Genomic DNA, 22,050 nt, shown 5'->3' on the forward strand with positions numbered 1-22,050 from the left:
TTGCTTGCATATTTCAAATATGATGATTCATAGCCACTGCTGGTGGGGTTATCTTAGGTGACATGTAGTTATGATGTTGGGGGTTCTCAGCAGGGCAAATCGTCCAGCTGGATAGTTTTATTTTAAAGTAAAACAGAGGATCTCAGGTCAGTGTTTCATTCAAATGTTCCTTTCACCCCTTCCTACAGTTGACAGTCACTATTATTCACATTCAGTGCATAATATTCATGTGGACTCTCATTTATTAAAGCTTTGAGCTGCAGGATGACTTAAGTCTGTCAGCTGTTTACTTGTCAGCTTTGCTCTCCAACTCTTTTTTAAAAGAAAAAACAAAAACCCAGGAGAGAAACCCTGCGGCATCGTATGTTTTCCATGTGCTCTGCAACTGTACAGTAGACGAGACAGCCCTCGCGCTTTTTGTGTTTCGAACTGGTCTCACGCGGCAGTGGCATGCACTGGGGGAATCCGAGCGGGCGGGTTTATTCGACCTATTTCTGTCCAATAGGAGCTCGTCGTGGGCGGAGCGAGCAGCTCCAGCAGCCAATGGGAGCCAGAGCCGCGAGCGGCCAGGCCTCGTCTCCGCGTGCCACCTACACGTGAGCTGGAGCAGCTATTGTACGCCGGGAGGCAACGTGCTGAAGCGTTCCTCTCGCCTGAAAAAACGGCACACTCACGTTTTCTGTGGATTACAAGGAAACTGGAAAAGCCATGCTGCACTGGCTGATTATTACAGGAAGCCCAAACTCTGCTAAAACAGAGACGGGCCACGTTTGAGCCCCTGATCCTGAGCACGAGCACAGGGGAGCACAAACAGGGTTATTTGTGATGCCAGGCCTAATGGCGCAAAGGCAGCTCGCTTTATGCGCATTTTTACTGCCGCAGCATGAACGAACTTGTTAAAAGTCACCGTGTTTGTGTCCCTCAGACTAAACAAACAGCCTGTTCCCCACTCACACTGTGGCACGCGGGTAGGTGTGTCTCATAAATAATAAGCGGATACAGGGAGGGGTGGGGGCTGTAAAACCTACCGCCCCGCCCCCCTCGCGCCTCGCTCGCTTGTTCCTCGAGGTGTGACGTCACGTGAACTGCCCGTGTTCGTTCCAGCTGAGCGCGAGAGAGCGAGAGAGAGAGAGAGAGAGAGAGAGAGAGGACTGCTGGACGTGGACACCGCGCGGCCCCCAAACACAGACCGAAGCTCGTGCGCCCGTGACTGGATCCACCGGATGCAAAAAAAGTACAGATAGAGAAAGAGGAAACGACCCCGCCTCCCCCCAGGACGGACAGCAGAGCGACAGCAGAACAGAGAAACACCAACACAACTTGTCATCTGACCAACACAGACACTGCCCTCCGAGCACTGTGTGTGTGTGTGCGTGCCTCTGTGTGTGTTTTCAGTACACTCAGTCTCGCTCCGGTTGTTTTGTTGTGACGGAGGTTTGCTCTGCAACTATTTTGGACTCTCCTCTTTGATTGTCGGACGATTAACTCGGGATTTCGCTCTGCAAGTTTTTTTTGTTAACTGTCCGTGCAGTGTTCCGGGTTTTATTGTCATTTTCTCGCCTTTGCATTTTTTTGTATTATTATGGACAGTGTTCTCACTCATCTATCCTGACTGTCCCTCCCACACTGCTCCTCTGTGAATAACAGCCTGATCCACTGAACACTTTAACTACAGCCAACTGCAATGGACTATTTCGACGTTAATATTTCTGCAAGTGAATAAGGAACTCTACAACTACTTGTGAAAGGTAAAAGTTTAATGTGTTTCTATCTGAAGTTTCCAAAGTGTAATTAAACTGCGTCATTAATACTAGTGCTCATACTTGTGATTGCATTACAATGGATGCTTTATCCTGCATGGACACTTGACAAAACTATCTCTCCTCTCTCTACCCTGCACCCCCCTCCACCCCTCCTGCACACTCGTGCACAGCCACCCAGCACGCTCGTCCTATTGGTAGGCACCCCGGTCAGTTTGCCACGCCCCGTCAAGTGCCCCAGGTGTCTTGTCCCCGTCACGCCGTCTGGTCCAGGATGTCCAGGCAGCTCTCCCAGCTTCCGACCCCCGACCTCCCAGCTGGCGCAAGCCCACAGTTTGGAAGTTGTACTCAGCCTGCGGGCTCCCTCACAGGGGGGCATCTCAACTCCATGACTGGTCTGAAAACCCTCCTGCAGCACCCCATGAAGGGAGACCAGCGTTTAAAAAGCCCATGTGAGGGTAAAGGTAAGGGACTATCTCTCTCTTTGAATTAACACTATATATGGTGAATGCACAGCATTAGCACCTGACACAGACTATGTTTAATATGTGCTATTGCAGAGCATGAATAAATCCACTGCTGCTGCTGTTATAATAAAAATATGTAAAATCATTATCCAAATTATTTCATAGCACAAAAGTCAGATGCACCAGCACACTTTACCAAAATGACTCTTCCATGACCCTGATGAGCATCCACCTGGATTATAATCCCTGCTGCGGCTTCAAATTAGGATCCAGATTACAATGAGTGAAAACGTGTTTTGGTTTAGCTGTAATGCCGTGCAGGCGTGCACTCTGGGGGCTTGCTGTGTGCCTTAACGTACCTCCAGCTATTGTGAGATTTGTACAGGAGCTTATGTGTATGTTATGACAACAAATTGGTTTCGGCTCTTGCTTAATGCTGCAATTCAACTACCATCTGCTCCATCTGTGAGTGTGTTTTTGTCTGTGTGTGTGTGTGTGTGTGTGTGTGTGAGAGAGAGAATGACAGAACTGCATCTTATGGACAAACCTGCCGCCTGACTTAGTTAGCACAATTATGGAGCGTTGATGTTAGCATCCATTTGCTAGAGGCCACAGACTAAAATAGAAGTTTGTTGTGTGCTGAAAGTCAAACCAAAGTTATTGCTCATCTTCATCCTGTACTGATGATGATTCTGCTCTCCTATCTCTGGCAGACAAAGAGAGACTGGACCTTGATGAGGTCTCCATGGGAGTCTGCCCCATGAGGAATGGCAGTGCTTTAGGCAACAGTAACAGCAGTAATGGCTGTGGGGGGGGTGTTGGCGGAGTAAATGGAGGAGGAAGTTTCAACCAGTTCTTGGGGCCTCTCTTATGGGATCGCACCCTGCCTGCAGATGGGGGCCTCTTCCAGCTTCAGTACATGGACTTGGAGGAGTTTCTGACCGAAAATGGAATGGGCAGCATGCATAACAACAACAGCTCCAGTTCGGCCCAGATCCCCTCACAGAGCTCCCAGTCGGCTGTGCCCAACCAGAGCTCCCAGTGCCTACCGCCCTCATCTCCACCTGGCTCCACGTCTTCATCGCCCTCTTCCTCTTCTTCCCCATCGCTCATTGGCTTGGAGGTGGCTCAGCCCCAGACTCTTGCAGGGGGGAACGACTGTCTGCATGGTGAGTTCACTTTGATGGGAGCATTTTGTTCTTAGCTGAGTAGGTGGAATCTTGAACCAGAGAGTGAAAAAAAGAACAAGGACAGTTCATTCTTCAAGGTTTGTCCATATCAGCTCATAACAGCAACGTCAAGGAAGAGGGATCTGCAAACTTTGCAGTTGACAAGCTGAAAGAGACAAACTGTCCCCCTGCCACAGATATGAGACTAATAGACCCCACAATTCAATAATGTTTGAGATGAAATCAAGGTTATGTGGCGTGCTTATAATCTTCCCAGTGGCCAGTGATTCAGCACTTTAACTCTCCTTTGAGTCTATAACAAATACCATGGTGACCAAGCATTTCTCTGTCCCGTGGGGCTAAACTGAAGGCAGCAGATACAGTCACATGACATCAAATGCAAAGTCAACTTGAAAGGGAAAACACAGAGTTTAGAAATGGCTGTTTAACAATGACTGAAATTCGCCTTGAATTCTGTAGCACGGTGCAGGGTTAAAAGTTGGGTGAGGGACTAAGACGAAGAGAGGCGGAGGATTTGAGTGAAAGAGGTGCAATAAAGAAAGAGGTCTTGAGCTATTTGATGAGTCAACCTCACAGCAATGACAGGGAGGTTTGGTTCAGTTTGGCATGTGATCTATGTGCTGCAGTGTACAACACAATCAGCATTCAGTCCCGGCCAGTTCTTAACGTGCTGCAGGGTCAAAACAGTAGAGAGAGAGAGAGAGAGAGGGAGAGAGGGAGAGGAGTGTGTGGAGTGTTTGCGGTTGCGTGTCTTTAAATCTCTCCCCACTTCACACGCCACAGCCATGTGTACGCGTCAGTACACGTGCCGAGGCTGAGAGTACTGGAGTGAGAGAACTAGAGGCAGGGCCAGTAGACATGTAGGAGGAGTCCACAGGGGGAGGGACAGGAGGATCAACAGGAAGAGTTTCCCTGTGCTGCTGGACTTCAAACAGAGCGTTTGACCAGCAATGAATTACATTAAGTACACTCCTATCCACCAGATAATTGTTTATTGTTTGGGATGTTGATGCTGGACCTTTAAGTCAGTCCTTCAGTGACAAAGTGCATGTTCATAAACTCTGATACTGCTTTATATTGTATGATAAAGTCCCATGCATTTGGATTACAATCCCTTTATATGAAACCTTATAAGTACATGAAAAGAATTAGAGATTCCAATTTCAAAACGTATATTGATAAATACATTTGTTTTTTGGTTAAAATCGGAACATTTTTCATTCTAAAAGCTGACAGGACTTTGGCGAAGTTGAGTAAATAATTCCCATCAACTCACCCAGAGCTTGAAACTGGAGAAGTTGTATTTTAATCTTCAGTATCACGAAGGTGCTCAAACGACAGCTGCTTCATAAATATTGAATGGAGCAAACAGCCTAAGAACATAATATATTAGGTACTTCAGGAGGATCAGGGCTACTGTTTGCCTTCACAGCAGCGTCAGGCCTTGTTGGAATGCTGTTGTACAAGTCCTGAAATGTGTGTAGTCACATATTGGACCATTTGTTTGTTGTTTATTTCTTTATTCACCAATTGGTGCTTTAGTTTTGACATAGAAATACAAAGGCAACAACTGATGATATTGATTTATAAAACATGAAAGGACACAGATAAGTAACAGTGGTTGGCATGTTAAGATTTTTTTGAAATAATAAGTAATTTGAAAATAAAGCAGAGAAGAAGAAGACAAAAATAAAAGCGGGAGGGAGAGAAGAAATAAAAATAAATGAATGGAGGGTGTGATCTGTTTGGATTTGGATGTGTTTCAGGCAAGCTTTGAAGGATGGGTTTGGTTTAGTATTATTGATCCTTTTTCATCATACATACACACTCCCACATACACATACACGTAAGCCCTGCTACATGTTTGTTCTCTGAGGACTGAAACACATGGACAAGAACTGCACCAAGTCAACTTTTTAAGTCTGTGTTCCACCAAAAATAAATAAAACAGGGAGAGGTAACCATGTACTGCAGGAGGGCTGAGGGTTTGCAGGTTTCCATTCCAACAAAATACTACACCAGGTGGCTGCTCTGACTAGTTCCTGCTGTCGGGTTGAAACAACAGAAATCTTCTGGTTTTGTCATACACAGAGAAAAACATGCAGATTTTCCAGCCTCAGCGTCACTCGGTTGCCTACACTATCCACACCATGATTCAGTGATGCTTAGATCCGCTGGTTATGTATTATGGGACATGCTTGACTTCATCTTGGTGTCTGTGACAGCACTCTTTCATTTGTTTTGCTTTGTTATGGAGGCATTGTCATTGTGGGACATGGGAACGTCATGAGGGAACACTTTGCACCTTCGGGTGCACCTGGTGGGAAAACATGCTACCTTGCCATTATACAGCCACTACTACTCATGAGAGAGCCACTCACACATTACAGATCCACAGATAACATGTTAAAGAGCTAACAACACATGTTACAGGTAGAAGGGAGGGTTTTTACTCATTCCACCGCATTGTTTGCTTTTTAGATTGCTCTTGGATAGTATTTCCATACAGTAAATCTGCACTAATTAGCAGATTTATTTACTTTTTACGAACAGGTTTTGTTTAGATTGTGTTGATACAATTCTGTGGTCATTTGAAAGGTTGGAGTCATGTGGGTACACTGTTATATATCCTTGTATCCCTGATTACATGACAGTTTTTAAAAGTATTATTATTTTAGATTAAAAATACTTCTGCCTTAATAGCATGTCAGTGTGAAATAGACTTTTTTGCTTTATTGCATTTGACCACATTTCTGTGTGTTGATCAAGTTGTCTGTGTATAGAGATACAGGAATAGTTCTGCATAGTTTGTGCTCTATTAGGGATGGAAAGTCGGCTGAGTGAAGTGCATTGGGCCTTAAAGGGGGTGGGGTGAGGTATAGCCCTATACTGGCCCCACTTAAAGAAACTGGTTTTAAGGGGAGGGGTAGAAAGTTACATAACCTTTCCACATATAGATATCTGTATTAGTAGTCAGCTTTGGCGTACAAGAATTTGTGGTTTTGATTGATAATAGTAGCCAATATCATGATGATATCATGATTGAACGAATAGATTTCATGTGGTTGTGTTTGTGTGTCAGTTTGATTAAGCAGTGATTTGCTCAGTGGACTTCTTAAGGAGATTCCACAGGATCCCCATGAACATAAAGACTATAGATACGCTTGTTTGTCAGAGTTGCACACACAATGAGAGATACATAATAATCATTTGGATTATTGTTTTCTGTTATGACAGTTTGCAGGTGTGTAATAAATCATATATATCAATAATTCTTTGATCTGTTCTAGAAAACAGTATTTTATGTAAAAGAGTTACAATAGAGATGATCTGTTACAACAGTATATAATGGAAAAACCTGAGCTTTGCATTGGATGAGTAACCCTTAGTACAACAATCTATATTGTGTCTCATTGTGTCTGTTTATCTGTATAGAATATATTCATTATATTATAAAATCATGTGTATTTTCAGGTTACATACCCAGAACACTCTTTAAAGATTACCTTGCCCCTGAAAACCTCTGTGTCCATGAAAGCTGATTGAAAAAAAACCTTCAGTTCTTTGGAATCAGTTGAGGGCAGGAAAGTGTTGTTGGTTGTTTATGATATTAAGAAAGTAACCCTCTGCTTCCATCTGGTGGTCATTATGATGGAATACTGCAGGCTCTCTTGTTGTTGTCTTATTGGGCCGCTGTCACCGACTACTATCTAGGTTTGACAGTATTACCAATTTCAGGATAAATGTAGTTCGGTGAAAGGTGTCTAAAGCAGATTGTTCTTTAATTCCAGGGAGTCAGACGAGTATGAATGACTCCTGTGAGTCGCCCTCGTCCTCCTCATCGTCCTCCTGTCCACCTCTGCTGACGCCCACGGACAGCGGGCCAGATGGGATTGGAATGTTTGATATGGATTCTGCAGAGATGTCCAGCTCCTCCAGCCAGCAGAACTACGACCCCAGGAGGCACTCCTTCAGTGAAGAAGAGCTCAAGCCACAGCCAATGATCAAGAAGGCCCGCAAGATCCTGGTACCTGATAACATGAAGGTGAGTGTGAAGTGGGAAGTAATTTTAGGCCAAGATTAGGTCCCTTAAAGGGCCATTTTATAAATGAATTAATTCTATTATGCATTTTTTAAGGAAGTTATCATAGTATTTTAAATGGTCTTTATAAGTAACTAGAACTGTGAAAAGTCTTCAGAGAGCTGACCAAAACCACAACATGCTTACAGTCTTATAACAAAGAGCAAACCAGCAAATCTTTATATTTAAGAAGCCGGAACCCGACATTCTTTGGCATTTTTGCTTGATAATTGACTCAGATGATTAATCACTGATTGAAATTGTTGCAGATTTTTTCTCAGTTGACTAATAGTCCTAACTCTAAGGTAGACATTACTAAATTAAGGGAAAGCACACACACTGAACACACACATTAATAATGTAAAGGGAGAAATTACTCATTTTAGGAAAAGCTAAAGAGAGGCACATACAGGGGTCTGAGACTCACTTTTACAGCTCAATGACAGAAAACTATTAGTCAGTAAGGAAGCAAAGATTTATTTATGTGGCACTTTTCAAAATAAAAGTTATGAGGTGTTTCTCTATGAATTTCAAAGAAGCAGGGTGGTAACAAACATAAGAGCAACAAAATAGAATTTACAGAACAGAAATAATGAATGAATAATGAAAATGAATACTGAAAAGTCCAGATATATGAGTAAGTTTTAAAAAAAACTGGATGATCTAATAGGAGGTAAGATATAAAGTGTACAAATGGTGGATTGGTATCGTACTGTGGATGAGCACAAAATATTCCACAGTAAATGACACTGAGTGTGTATTACTTTTCCAGCAGTGGGACGTGGGTTGTTTGCATACTGTATTTTCTCTCAGACACTGACTCAGTAGTGAAAACACTTTGAGGATGAAAGGAACATGTCCCACGCTCATTCATGGTCCAACACCCACTTTACCAATAACTGGATAGGATTTAGGCTGTACAAGAGCACCGCACACTACTTAAGCAGCACGTCTGACCGGCCATTTATTTTACTGAAGCACTTCTACCTAATAATACCATTATCCCCTGATCAAACAAGGTAAATAACTCGATAGGTGCTGAAATAATCAAAATGCACTATTTTTGTTTGTCCTCTCTCAGGATGAGAAATACTGGACCAGGAGATACAAAAACAATGAGGCAGCAAAGCGTTCCCGAGATGCTCGCCGTCTTAAGGAGAACCAGATATCCGTTCGCGCTGCCTACCTGGAGAGAGAGAACGCTGCCCTCCGACAAGAAGTGGCCGAGATCCGCAAGGAACTTGGCCGCTGCCGCAACATCCTTAGCAAATACGAGAACCGTCTGGCTGACCAGTGATGACAGTGCAGAGCAAAATCAAGAAGCGGAGGAATAAAAGCTGGATTCAATTTAAGACTCTCAATCTTTGGGATGGCATGATGGACAGAATGGGGTCTAGAAAATGGTGGTGATGATGATGATGAGGAAGCTGGTGATTATGATGATGAATGTATAAGACAAGGAGAAGGTTTGTGTATTGAAGCTCAGGTGTCTTGTTTCGTTGAGGTGTCAGCTGTTAAAAGTGATAGGTGGAGAGAATAATTTAACAGATGAAAGATGTGACTTTAAAAGAGTTTTGTTATTGGAGAATTGTATATTTTTATAATACTTCAGAAAAATTAGAGGGAGAGCAAATTTGGAGAATAATTTTGTATATTTTCTACATGACGGAAACATAGAGATAGGGCAAAGCTACGGTAAATATGTTTTTATTATAGATGAGTCAGGAGATGTTTAACAGGTGGTCAGCCATCGATGGGTATTTTTCGACTTGATTATTGTAGTCAGGATGCAGCAGCAGGGGCGAGGACGCATGTAACAATTGTAATATAGAGAGCAAAAATTATCTTGTAATCGTATAGTTCAGCATTTTTGTGGATTTTACTCAAGCACTTAATTTTTTTCCTATTATGTTTCTGCCACTGGGAATGGGCATGCTAGAGAGAGACAAAATGAGAAGACATGGGGAGACACCATTTAAACAGTCCAGCACTTGTCTTGACCAGTCTTGTGCGACCTTTTTTAATAGAGCTTCATCCTTTTTAATTGACTTGAATTCCCCAACACTATTAGTTCTTCGTACTTTGAGCTTAACTTTATGCGACTGGTACATCTTTCTCTACTTGTATCTTTGACTCTATCTCCTTTTCTCTATCCCATTTGAGTGCTTTTAATCTGCTCTGGTGTTTTGGTATCTTACCTAAGCTGGTGAAAGCCTGCTGTTGTGACGCCCTCTTGATCCTCTCTTTGAATTGTTGGGCCATTTCTCTTCCTCTGTTTCTATATCCAACTGCGCTATTTCTGTCTTACAGCCAATCCCCTCACAGTTCTGTGCAAACTCTTCCCGATAACAGTTTGTCTCGGTGTCTCTCTTGTACCTCAGCGGTGCACAGAGGCGTCAAATCTCAGTGTTGTAATGTGCTCTGAAATTGTAATCAATCTTCCAAGTAAAATGCACACCGTTGCTGTACTTTAATTTCTGAATACACTTTAATTAGCATTATTATGGGAGGGGGGGGGGAGAAATGTTGTGTATGTCAGATAGGCCTATACTATTGTGTATTTGATGTATTCCAGGAGATGGGTTGAGTATCCCTGTTGAGTGGAATGGTGTTAATTTCTCAGATTTCTGGGAGAAACAAAAGCCAAAATTTCTTATGCTGATCCACAAAGCTCGTTGCTATTTAGTGCTTTTTTCAAGATACTGCTCCTTCCTTACTGTTTACTCCTGTTATTGCTTTTTAACTGTATCTATAAACTTCTCTGTGTACCCACAACACCTAAATGGAGCATGGTACACTATGTTATGTTCCTGGGGAAGGGATGACTAGTTATAGTGTGATTTTAATCCCCTTAATGACCATGATGAATAGTTACCATTACTTCTATTGTTATTGTTATGGTTATGATGATTATCCCTCTTGTTGTTGCTGTTCTATATTATTGAATGATTTTCTTTCTTTGGATCAACATGATCTGTTGCACCTTGAAACATCTTTGATCTTCAGTGTTCCTCAGAAAGACTTTTCAAGTGGAAGAAACCCTCACTGCTATTTGCATCCTGTCTCAGACCTCCAGACACTACTCACCTCTGCTTCGGACACTACTGCCACCTTGGTTTCTTTGACCATGGATTTCACAAGCGTGGCACAGTAACTTGAACGTGATGTTCATGCAGACTTACTTTACCTTTCATGGTGACCTCCTTTGTTCCCCTGCAGTGTACAGACTATGCACATTATCAATATGCTCCTTGTTGGTTAATTTCAGCCTTTATCACCTCAATCAGTGATTGTTTGCTCTCCCAACAGGATTTAGTCTCTAATATCCTCACAGATGTGGTTGATAAATCTTTTAGTGACTCTAATTGAACTACAACTGCCCTGCTGCATCAGTGGTGTCCATGGTGCCCAGCCCACTGGTGCTGGTTATTTGGATGTAGTTGAGATTTTTCCAAAAACACCAATAAAAGATTGTTCTCATTCACTATTGCTTTGCTTTCCTTGTGTTTCATCGCAAGTTTATTGTTTTTAGCAAGTCTGGATGCTTCTCTTAAACTTTGTGTGCCTGCATCTTCACTTATAGCCCAATTTGACAAAGGGAATGGGCAACAAAGGTCAAATTTCTGGAGGGCTACCACTGTAATTATTTACTTAAGCCTGATAACCAGACAGTAATATGCAGTGAAATGTCCAGAGACAACTTGTTTTGACATCTTCCCTGATTGTTCACGTTGTGTGCATTCCTTTAATAGGCATATCAGTCCAAATGTCCATTCTTAGCCAACAAAAGCAACACTGCCTCTCTTGGACATTTAGGAGTATTTCACACATTTCTAAATGAAATGCGCTCTGTGTTTATGTGCACAAAGTGCTCACAAATATATATATGTATATGTATATGTGTGTAAATATATATTTATTTATTTGTGAGCACTTTGTGCACATAAACACAGTGCATTTCATTCAGAAATGTGTGAAATACACACACACACACGTGTAAAAGTAACACTGTGGTGCATGGTTAAATGTACGAGGAGCAAATGTTGCACTCCTGACATAAGGTTAAGTTCTTCAGTTTTCTCTGCAGACAGCATTTCCTGTTTGTTTACTCCTGTTTGTTTATTGTGTGTAGGGGGCAACAGCCAGGCATATGTCATCCTCTTTATCTACTGTCTCAATAGAAATGGGTGAAAGGTCCTCCAGAGTGGAATTTTCCTCAATTCTTTCCTCGTCAACGCAAACCAGATGTTTGCTCCAGCCTCCCCCCCCCACCCCCCCCCCCCAGTCCTCTCTCCCTGTCTCCCCCTCCCTGCCCCCCACCCCCTTTGTTCCCCTGTTCCTTAAAAATGCCGTGTCTGCACGTCCCTCCCTCATATCGTCTGAAACCTGGCGTTAAGGATGGACTGTGCACTGCTGCTGCTGTCCCTGTGGGCTCTGACTGGAACGGTGTCCCTGCAGGCTCCAGGTAAGCCCCCTGACTCAATCCATCCCTCACACTGGAGGTATCACTGAACTCTGCATACACAATGAACACAAAGCTGGACTATCACCAAACACCTGGACTTTCCCCTGCATGCTTTGTTGCTCTGTAGATTGTATTTCAATATAAAGATGATCATGCAAACAGGGCTTGGGACTGTATAATTAGTTCAGAGTTGTACTCATAACTATTAGCAGTTCAAAATGCAATGGACTAATGAGACTGGGACTGTGAAATATACGGCATATGTGTATTTTGAATGGCTGATGTTTGGCTGATGTCTGATTGAATAGAACTTGAATCAATACCAGTTTATGCTGAAGTAGAATTAGTCTGGATTGCCAATGCTATGTAGCACATGAATAAGTCAAGTAAAGTCTGTTTTAGTTAAAGTAAGATTATTTCTGTTTTTGTTTGTTCTTAATTATGGGCTGCCAGCTTTTCCCACAATGTACATTTTGGTTGTAAATAGTTATGGTAAAATGTTCATATATTTTAATGGATGCAAATCTGTTTTTGATCATTTCTGACATTTTACGTAGTTATTACAGATTCTAGGGCTTCCATAACTCTGGTCCGTATTTCATGAGATGCAATAGCTATTTCGATTGATAGTATCATAGTTGCTACATGTATGTGCTGTACAACGTGTCTCCATGCTGCTCTGGGATGATCATGTGTGCATTAGTGCAGCACATGTGAACACTCATGTGCTGTGGGCAGAGTGAATACAGTAGCACACATGGTTTCATTCTGAGAAATGAAAAATGGGGAACCTTGTTTGGCTCCCCCTTTGCCCCCCTCTCCTCCTCAAATGTTCTGGACATAGAGGGTGTGTCGACGTTTGCATGCAACATAAAATAAGTGGAGGATTTGGTTTCATGTTGTGTGATGGAATACATATGGAGAGGTGAGGGAAATTAGTTGAGGATACTTGATTACTCCCAAACAAATCTGTTAAGAAATTAATTGCATCTTAGAAAAAGTCACAAAACACACACACACACACACACACACACACACATACAAACACACACTCAAAAACAGTATTCACAGAAGTAAGACAGGCTCACTTTTCTATAAAAAAAAAACAAAAACAAGATTGATGGCTGAATGGCAAAGAGTAATAAAGCCTGCCATCTAAATACTTACTCATCTGGCAACCTGGGTGGCAAATGTTTGCCCGGCCACCCACACTGAATTTACTCTCCTTCAAATGGAAAACAAAGCAGAACTGGCAAACCAAATCTCATTACGGCCCTCAGCATTTGCATTTTTTACAAGGGGCCATGAATGGAGTCGCAGCAAACAAATGGACAATTACTGTGATAGTGTGTGGTATCACAACAGGGTCGTGTCCGGAGAGGCTTCTGGGAGAGGAGAGGAGGAGGACGTGTCCTCGGCCCTGCAAAGCTGATAGAGACTGTGGCAACAAGCGCCAGTGTCTGTGTGACGGCCAGTGTGGTCTCAGCTGTGTGGCTCCAGGTAACTGTTTGTATGCATGTGTGCCCTCAGTTGTCACCGTGAACTCCATTGTGAGCTCGGCCATTAAAAGTGTTTGTGTGTATACGCAGCTGTGCCAACATGCATCTGTTTCTGTTTTTCCTGGAAAATAAAATAAAGGCCTTGGTCATGCACAAAAGCTGGGCTAAAAATGTGCCCTGTGTGAATACTGAACACAGGGCTTTTATTATTCTTGTGCATTGTAAAAGAGGGCACTGTGCATGGATCCTATCCAGTTATACAACCTCATTAGTGACAAATGAAAATGGTTTCTTGCTGAATGTTTAAATTGTTTTATACAAAGAACAACCAGGCACATCCTCACAGTTGTTTTGCTCCCTATCTCTCCTCTCTCCCCCCTCTGGACCATGTCTTCTCTCCTCAGGTCGGACTTGTCCCTGGCCTCTATCCCACAGTGAAAACTCAGTGGCTCGCCTCCTCTCTCCCACTCACTCCTTTTCTGCTCTGCTTGAAGTACACTGCGAGCCGGGATTCACGTTTCCGAATGGCTTGGATACCACCATTCGTCGTTGTCAAGGTGACCGACAGTGGAGTGGGGATGAGCCCATCTGCACAGGTGGGTTTGAGTTCAACAGAAAAATGTTCTTTATTGCTTCATGTCAGGTACCTCCTTTGTGGCAGGGAATTGATACCACAGGTAATGAACGTCTGGGCGAATGTTGCTGTGGTATTTGTTACTTTCTCAAATGAAATATTGTCTCCGTTAGCACACTGCATGTGCACAGCTTGCGTGTTCAGGCCATTGGCGTGGCCAAATATTAAACGTAGCTTTTATTGTGGTTTTGTGTATATGCAAGACAGTTAGACAGAGAGAGAGAGAGAGAGAGAGAGAGAGAGAGACGGAGATATTCAGGAATGGAGCCCCTCTGTGATTGTGTCGACTGAGACATTGCACAACTGGGACCTATTGTCCTCATCACCATAGCAACCAGAGCTTTAGTTGTTCTTATTGGCTGTCTGAAGATTTTACTGTTGAACTGCTGATAAGTTTAAAGAGGAGAAGGCAGACAAACACACGTGTGCATGCAAGAAGATCATATTAGTGCACATGTATGTGTGCACCACAGCACAGAAAGTATTTACTGTTACCTCATAAATGTACATGTAATCAGATTTGTTTGTCTTTTGGGCTATCGTTTGTCGTGTTACTGTAATGAACAACATCAGACTTTGAGGTGTTTCTGTTTTGTTATTCTGTGTTCTTAATCAAGGATGGACAAAATGATTTACACTAAATAAACTAAACAATACTGAATAAATCAATAAATACCCCAAATTACAGCCTATAAGTGGAATTAAAATGAATCACAACTTCTTGGAATATACATTCTCTATAAACCCCATGTTGTGTCTGACCTTGTGTGTGCTGGAGGTCCTCTGCAATGTCTTTACTGGCCTAAAACTGACATATGACCAGGTTTGCTTTAAAGATGCAGGGCCTGAACAGAGCTGTAAGCACATTTAAACAAATGCATCAGTAGGTGAAGTCAGTTCTTTCAGAAAATACAAAGGACTTTGCAGTGAGGTTATTATTTTACAATCAAAGTACGACTGTGCCCCAAGATAATCAAATGATTTAACATTTTCACTTTCTATTTGTCTAAATATAGTCCCAAAAATGATACATTTGAATAGGTGGCTCACAGAAGACAAATTGTTCTACTGCTGTGCAGCCTTAATACTTTTACCACTGAGCCGCAAGGCTGCACAGCAGTACATGAAGTAAAGCCATCAATACTTCTTAGTATCTTCTCACATCTCATCATCATACAGCACCTGGAAATATGTCGTTTGCGTATTGCCTGCATCGACCTCTCTGCTCTGAGTCTTGCTGCATTAATCACACACCTGAGAGTACAGCAATCATGCTTTCTCAGGAATCCTCAACCCAGCTGGGTCCTGGTCTCACCCTCTAGGTTTTTTTTATCTTTTCAAAGATGTGAAATAAGGATACAATTCTCAGTTTTCTCGTAGAGTATCCTCCTGCTGAGAGACAGGCAGAAGGTAGGTGGGTTTTGAACGTGTGAGAGCGTTTGTATTGTGTGTCCTTTGCATGTGTGTTAGAGTGTGAGTCGAGCTCCTTCATGCCTGTTGAGAGGCAGTGGGCGGCAGATCACTGTCAAAGTGGCACAGAGCTGCGTGCACACTCAGTGAGTGTGAGCGAGTGTGAATGTGTGTCTACTGTGAGTGTGTGTGTGTGTGTTTATGGTGGAGAGGTAGAGAGGTAGATTTGTTCTGTATACATTAGATGTGTATGTGTGGGGGGCGGATTGCACATGTGTTACAGAGTTTCTGAGTGTGTGTGTGTGTGTGTGTGTGTGTGTGTGTGTGTGTGTGTGGGCGACAGATCACAGTCAGGAGAGTCAGAGAGCTCTCTTGCTCATGCTGCTCCAGGCCTTTCTGTTCCCTGTTCTCCTCTCCTCTGCTCTCTTCTCTCATCCTCTTTTCCTCTCATCTCTTTCTCCTCTCATCCTCTTCCATCTGAGGCCTCTGATAAGGCCTCTCTCTACAATGGGAGCCAAGGACAAGCACGCAGCTCTAGGCTATTTAGTTTGTGGTGTGTGCATGTGTCTGTATATTTGTGGAAGAAAAACACAACCATTACATCTTTGGTCTCAATCAGATTGCTGTGTGTTTAATGTTGTGGTTCATTCAAAATCGCTATGATATATTTTTTTGTAAAAGATGAATTTGATATACCTGCTACATAGCAGTTTGGTGCTGCAGCCTGTGTGGGTGGCAGCAGTGCGAGGCAGAAGAAGGGCGATATGTGAAAACAGAACTCGGCTTCGGGCTCTCATCCACAGCCAAACAGACTCGTAACTCTCCCTCTCCCATAGGTCCCTTTACATTCTTATATTAACGTTTCTCGGTTTCAGATACCTAAGACAACCCTCAGGCAAGAGCTGTCTCTGCCTTTCAAAGGCGCGCTCAGCTCCGAAACCCCGCATTTGATGGAGCTCGGGTCGCTCCAGCCTCTCTCCAAGCACCACTCTTGATATTTATATTTCCACGAGCGTGAGGCACTCAAACTTCCAGGAATGAACAGTGCCAGGTATTATACAATCACAGATATGGCTGTGAGCTTGGAGAGGTGTGGGGCGGTGTTTCACCTGCTCATCGAACTTTGATTTATTACCTAAGAGGGGTTATTTTAACTTAAATAGAACAAGACTTTGGGTGAAACGCCTCTGTGGGTCACAAACAAATAGAAACCTTGGTTAATACAAGTCAAATGAGGTAGCAGGATGGACGTTCCTTCCTGTCCACCTGTATTTCTTCCCTGCTTCACTTCTTTCATGTTCTTTCACTATTTCCCAGTGATGGAAAAGTGTAGTACATCACTTTTATGCAACTTTATACTTCTACTATACCACATTTCAGAGGCAAACATTGCACTTTTTACTCTATTACATTCATCTGATAACTTTGCAGATTCATATTATAAATACAAAATATAGTCAACTAATAAATTACGGTGTATTATTATAGATGAAACTACCTGTGTATAAACTCATTAAAAAGAGCTCCACCTTTACCAGGTGCAGCATTAAAGTGATGAGCACTTTAACGCATCCATATCCATTATAATCCAGTAATGTGATATATATATATTTATGTATTACTCTGGAAGGAGTCACTCTGCATGATGAGTACTTTTACTTTTGGCACAGATATTATGATGCTAATGAATTTGTATGTCTTTCACCACTTCTATTTCCTTCATTTGTCTTTCTTTCCTTACTTGCTAATGGCTGTTACTTGTAAAATCCCGTCCACATTCGTCAGTTACGCACTGATTCTCATATGCTATTTACATATTGTGTATACGTCTTTGAATTACGTTGCACTTTAGATGCACACTGAGTGTTGCACACTCCTCGCTGCCACTATAGAACAGTGATGGAGGAAGTAGTCAGATCCTTCACTTAAAAGTAATAATGCTACGATTTAAAAGTACATGACTACAAGTAAAAGTTTTCAGGTTTCAATATTTCCCTTAAGTACAGTAGAAGTACAGAAGTATTTACTTCACTATAAGTGGACACTGGTGTATAAACAGATAATGAATAATAATATAGTGCAACACAGTGATTTAGGAGACGTTACAGTTGTTGAAAAATACTGTACATTAATATCCACTTAAAAATGTCCTTATGTCTGCTTCTAACTAACATTATAGTGTAATATAAACAATTCATTAAACGTTTATGTACTACTTGGTATAGACGCTATACAGTGGGACTTCATATAAAGTGTTATTTTATTATTACAATAACTACTACTGGTGCATCAGTGTGTAACAGCATTTCAGTGCAGCAGATGGTCGAGGAGGAGCTCATTATAATCACTTCATGCTGTTGGGTAGTTAAATCTATAACAATGTAAAATATTTTATAAGTTCATAAGGTATTCTCAGTCTGCAGAGTAACTAGTAATTGTGTGGAGTAAACACTTATTTAAGATTAAAATAGCAATAGTATATTAGAATAGTAAAATATTTGCACCTGAACTGTAGGGGATGTAAGGAAAATGTGAAAGTACTGAAAAGCAAAACAAATACCTGCATGAGTGAGTGAATGTACAACCACTGCTATGGGGAGATGTAACTTTTCTACTGTGGCGTAACTGACTGGGTATTTTTTTCTTCAATGCAGGACGCTTCATTGTGATGGAATATATTTACAGTGTGGTATTTGCCATTTGCACTAAAGATAAAACATCTGACAACAAAATCTTTAACCTTCTTTTCTTCTTTGACCTTCAGAGGCTAAGTCGTCCGAACCTGCCGCTGCCAAAACCTGCCCTCTGCCTGAGGAAGTCATCAACACCTTCAGCATCCAGGGCGACGCTTCAGTAGGAACTTCCATCCGCTACAGCTGCCTGTCTGGGTGAGAGAGGGGGGAGATGGGAGGTTAGGTTTGTGAGTGCGTAGGCAGAGGCTATGGAAACCTGAAATGATACGAAGGTAGAAATGGAGGAAGTGAGAAGCCGGGGATGGAGTGTGAAGAGGGGGGGAGTGGAGGGACGGCGTGATTACAGGAGAGGTGTTGGGGAACGACGGATGATGAGCGATGAATGGCAGGAAATTCATTTTGATCTTCCAGCTGACGATCTCTCCATTGAGCTAACTAGGTCATTACAGTCTAATCTTGTATTGACTCCCCTTTACACACTGAGTCATCCACAGGATAAGATGAGCCTGAGTGGATGTGTCAGCCAGAACTGTGCACACAAAATGTAGACACTCTGAAGGAGAGACAGAGTGGAAAAAGGAATCATTTACACCTTTTTTCACCACTGTTATTTAGAAGAAGCTCCTCAGCTGTCAATACTGTACATGTCACACCGCCATCTGTCTCCATCACTCTCTCCCTTCTCTCCTGCAGGGCGGATATAGTGGGGAGCAGTGAAAATTTCTGCCAGGACAATCAGACCTGGCAGTATCCTCACCCCATCTGCAAAAGTAAGCGAGCAGTAGTGCACTGTGTCTTCTACGGGTCATGTGTGTGTGTGTGTGCACTTTATTCATCTTTACACTCAATGTGTCCTCGCACATCTTTCAAGGTTATCAGCAGAATATTGAATGGTGCTTGATGTGTGAGTGAATGGACGGGGAGACTGTGGGTTTATTTTCTTAGAGATGCACATTTTCTGTATTGCGCTTGTGTGTGTGCAGATATGTAAAGAGAGCAAATCAAGACGAGAAACAGACAGAAACAAACAAACCCCTTCGAGTTTGCTCTTTTCAAGGGCTATTGCTTTGTTTCGCAGTGCTTTTCTGTCATCTTGTGGCCAAACCTGGCATTGCATGGCCTGTTCCACAGCGAGAAACAGGAAATTCTTACAAAATGATTCTTACATCTCACTGAGAGGACTATGACTGAGGCTAGCTTTTGTTAAAACAAAGTAATGATCAGAAATTGGGAAAAAAGCATTCACTTTAATTGTAAGACCATCATCAGGAGGAGGTAAGGGTGTCAGGAAACATTCGGCTAATGACTGAGCAACAATGTTTTTCTCCTGAATAGGCAGACTGACAATCTGCTTCTCTCTCTCTCTCTTAGAGGTGTACTGCCAGCCTCCTCGAGAGGTGGAGCAGGGCTACGTGGTGGCTGTCCAGAAGACTGAATACGAAGTTGGCTTTGACATCCACTACCTCTGCAAAAAGAACTTCCTGCTGGATGGACCCCAGAAGGTCACCTGCCTGTCCAATGGCAGCTGGAGTGCATCGCCCCCATACTGCAGAGGTGGGGGGGGACGTTTTAAATGCCCACACCAGAGACAAAATGTATGCATTTGATGAGTTTAAATAAGGATGCTTTGAGCCCCTAAAAACTTTCAAATTGTTGTGGCGTGACGCATTCAGTGTACACAAACATGGTAGTCTGACGTTAACTCACATATTCACAGTCTGGGATAGTCACAAGCATGCACATACATGCAAAAGTTAAAACAGCTTTTTGCGCCTGACACTTATTCTTATACTTTCATACCTTGTCGGTCATTTCCACAGCTCGCTGTCTCATCCCTGCTGAGAGAAGCCGCGTGGTGATTGGAGGAGTGAAGCGCTGGCCGTTTGACGTTACAGATGCTGTGGTTCCTCACGGGGAAAATGTGACGTTCTTTTGCAAACATCCTCACAAGCAGTGCAGCTTCACTGCAACCCAGACCTGCTTTGACGCAAAGCTGCAGCCACCAGCCTGCTACCTTGGTGAGCCTGGAGTTTGTTTTTTTCTTCTCTGTGTCTGTATGGCAGTCAGAAGAAACGTGAGGGGGGGTTGATTCACATTATTGACTTCTGGAGACTTTTGCAGTACCACGAACTTTTGCTCCTTCTCTTTATTTTTCAGAGCCCACATGGTTGCAGTTTAAACTCTTCCCCCACCGACTGGTCTCAGAGATTGAAGCATGTGAGCCTGGTGATGTGGAGTGATGACCTGCACGCCTGACCCCCCGACCCAGCCAACACTCATGACACTGTGTCACAATATGAACACCTCCTGACGCACACCAGCACCCAGAGCACTCCTCCTCCACTCTGCAGCTTGACTTAAACTATCTTATGCTTTGATTATGGTCTGTTTAGACGCCGAGGCACGGCGGGCTACCCTGCTGCTCGTGGCCACGTGGGTGTGAACGGTGCTCATGGCCTTTGTCGCTCTCTCCTGCACCTTATCAAACTGCAGGCATAATTATAATCTGCAAACCTCACAAGTATTACTTTGATCCCTCTCCAGCTTGAGCCAGCGCATACAGTAGATGCAATCCATAGGCCTTCATCATGATGTGTATATAATGCATTAATACATGCTATATCAGTTATGCCTGTGATCCCTTCATGTAGCCTAACTCATATTGGCTTGACTCTGTGATATCTCACTGTGTGATCTTTCTTTCCTCTGTTGAGTGTGACGCATCAAGTCTTGAGGCTTGTAAGTGTGAATGATTTGAAATAAAGTCGTGTCATAACGATTTCCTCTCTGGTTTCCTTTTCATAATAACACACAAAGTCCTGCTGTGTGAGTTCGAGTCCATTTGTCTCCATCCTCTTTATGTCTCGCTGGTTTTGCCCCCCCCCCCCGTCGGTCTGACTCTCAGGCGCACAGGCAGCCTTTTCTTTGCAGGCTGCAGGTTCAACTGTACTCATAGGCTGAACATGACTACTGGTCGGACCCGGTAGGCTGCGACACCATAGCAACTCCCCTTGACCCCTCCCTCCCTCGGCATTCGCAGCATCACCCTTTACACTGCACAGTCATATTTGGTCCTCCGGAAATATCCTCAGCACGGGTAAGCCAGTCCCTATGCAGCGAGTGTATGGGTGGAGTATAGTTTAAAATACAGTTTTAAATGTATCGAAAGGGTGTCCGGTGCGTCCTGCGCCGGCTCTGACAGCAGAGCTGGGGGAAATGACAGCGCGCCGGGAAAGTTTGTCCTAAAGGTGCCGGGTTGCGCTCTCGGTGTCTCGGACCCTCGGCTCTAAAATGGCTGGCTGTAGGTCCGAGGAAGCTCCGGAGCAAAAGGAAGGATCCGCTACACACCGCGACTGTCTGTAAATATACACGTTTCTCTACTCCGGCGGACGCGTTAGCGCTGGCGTTGTCCTAGGTCCGAGAGCTGTCAAGGCGCACACGCACCACAATAATAATGGCTTTTCGGACCTAGGACTGTGCGTAATGGCGTCCTCCACGGACGGTGCTGCTCGGTTTATCATCAGACACGTTTTTAGGGACAGGCTCGTATGTGCAAACCATATGGAATATGAATATTATTCTAAAGCGAAACAGAAATGAGGCGTTTATTGTCTGTGTTGCATGCGGACGACAGAAGTATGAGAGAGGAAATGTTATGTCGCTCACATCCTTCGGACCTGTCTGGACTCCGGCGCGTGTCTCTGAATGATCCGGTCGACCCGTCGGTGAGAAATCCGCTGAGCTAGAATTTAGGATCATGCAAGGTAACCAACACAATTAACAGGACGGTCTGATGTGGAAGAAGAGGAGGAGGAGGAGGAGGAGGAGGAAAGGGGGGGGGGGGGGTCAAA

At 43.3% G+C, this 22,050-nt stretch overlaps 2 protein-coding genes across 2 annotated transcripts; both read left to right on the plus strand.

Moving 5' to 3' along the window:
* The first annotated feature begins 1,122 nt into the window (after positions 1–1,122).
* dbpb (D site albumin promoter binding protein b) lies at positions 1,123–10,982 on the plus strand. Its single transcript, XM_070835370.1, has 5 exons — positions 1,123–1,748; positions 1,934–2,224; positions 2,941–3,396; positions 7,209–7,462; positions 8,580–10,982. The coding sequence occupies exons 2-5, from the start codon at positions 2,035–2,037 to the stop codon at positions 8,793–8,795; spliced, it is 1,116 nt and encodes a 371-aa protein (XP_070691471.1). The 5' UTR covers positions 1,123–1,748; positions 1,934–2,034; the 3' UTR covers positions 8,796–10,982.
* A 907-nt stretch (positions 10,983–11,889) lies between these two features.
* ntd5 (ntl-dependent gene 5) lies at positions 11,890–20,978 on the plus strand. Its single transcript, XM_070836179.1, has 8 exons — positions 11,890–11,963; positions 13,329–13,463; positions 13,867–14,058; positions 18,271–18,394; positions 18,893–18,969; positions 19,571–19,753; positions 20,020–20,217; positions 20,357–20,978. The coding sequence occupies exons 1-8, from the start codon at positions 11,897–11,899 to the stop codon at positions 20,437–20,439; spliced, it is 1,059 nt and encodes a 352-aa protein (XP_070692280.1). The 5' UTR covers positions 11,890–11,896; the 3' UTR covers positions 20,440–20,978.
* The last annotated feature ends 1,072 nt before the right edge of the window (positions 20,979–22,050 follow it).

This window comes from Pempheris klunzingeri, chromosome 8 (assembly GCF_042242105.1).
Source record: "Pempheris klunzingeri isolate RE-2024b chromosome 8, fPemKlu1.hap1, whole genome shotgun sequence".
Classification (NCBI taxonomy): Eukaryota; Metazoa; Chordata; class Actinopteri; order Acropomatiformes; family Pempheridae; genus Pempheris; species Pempheris klunzingeri.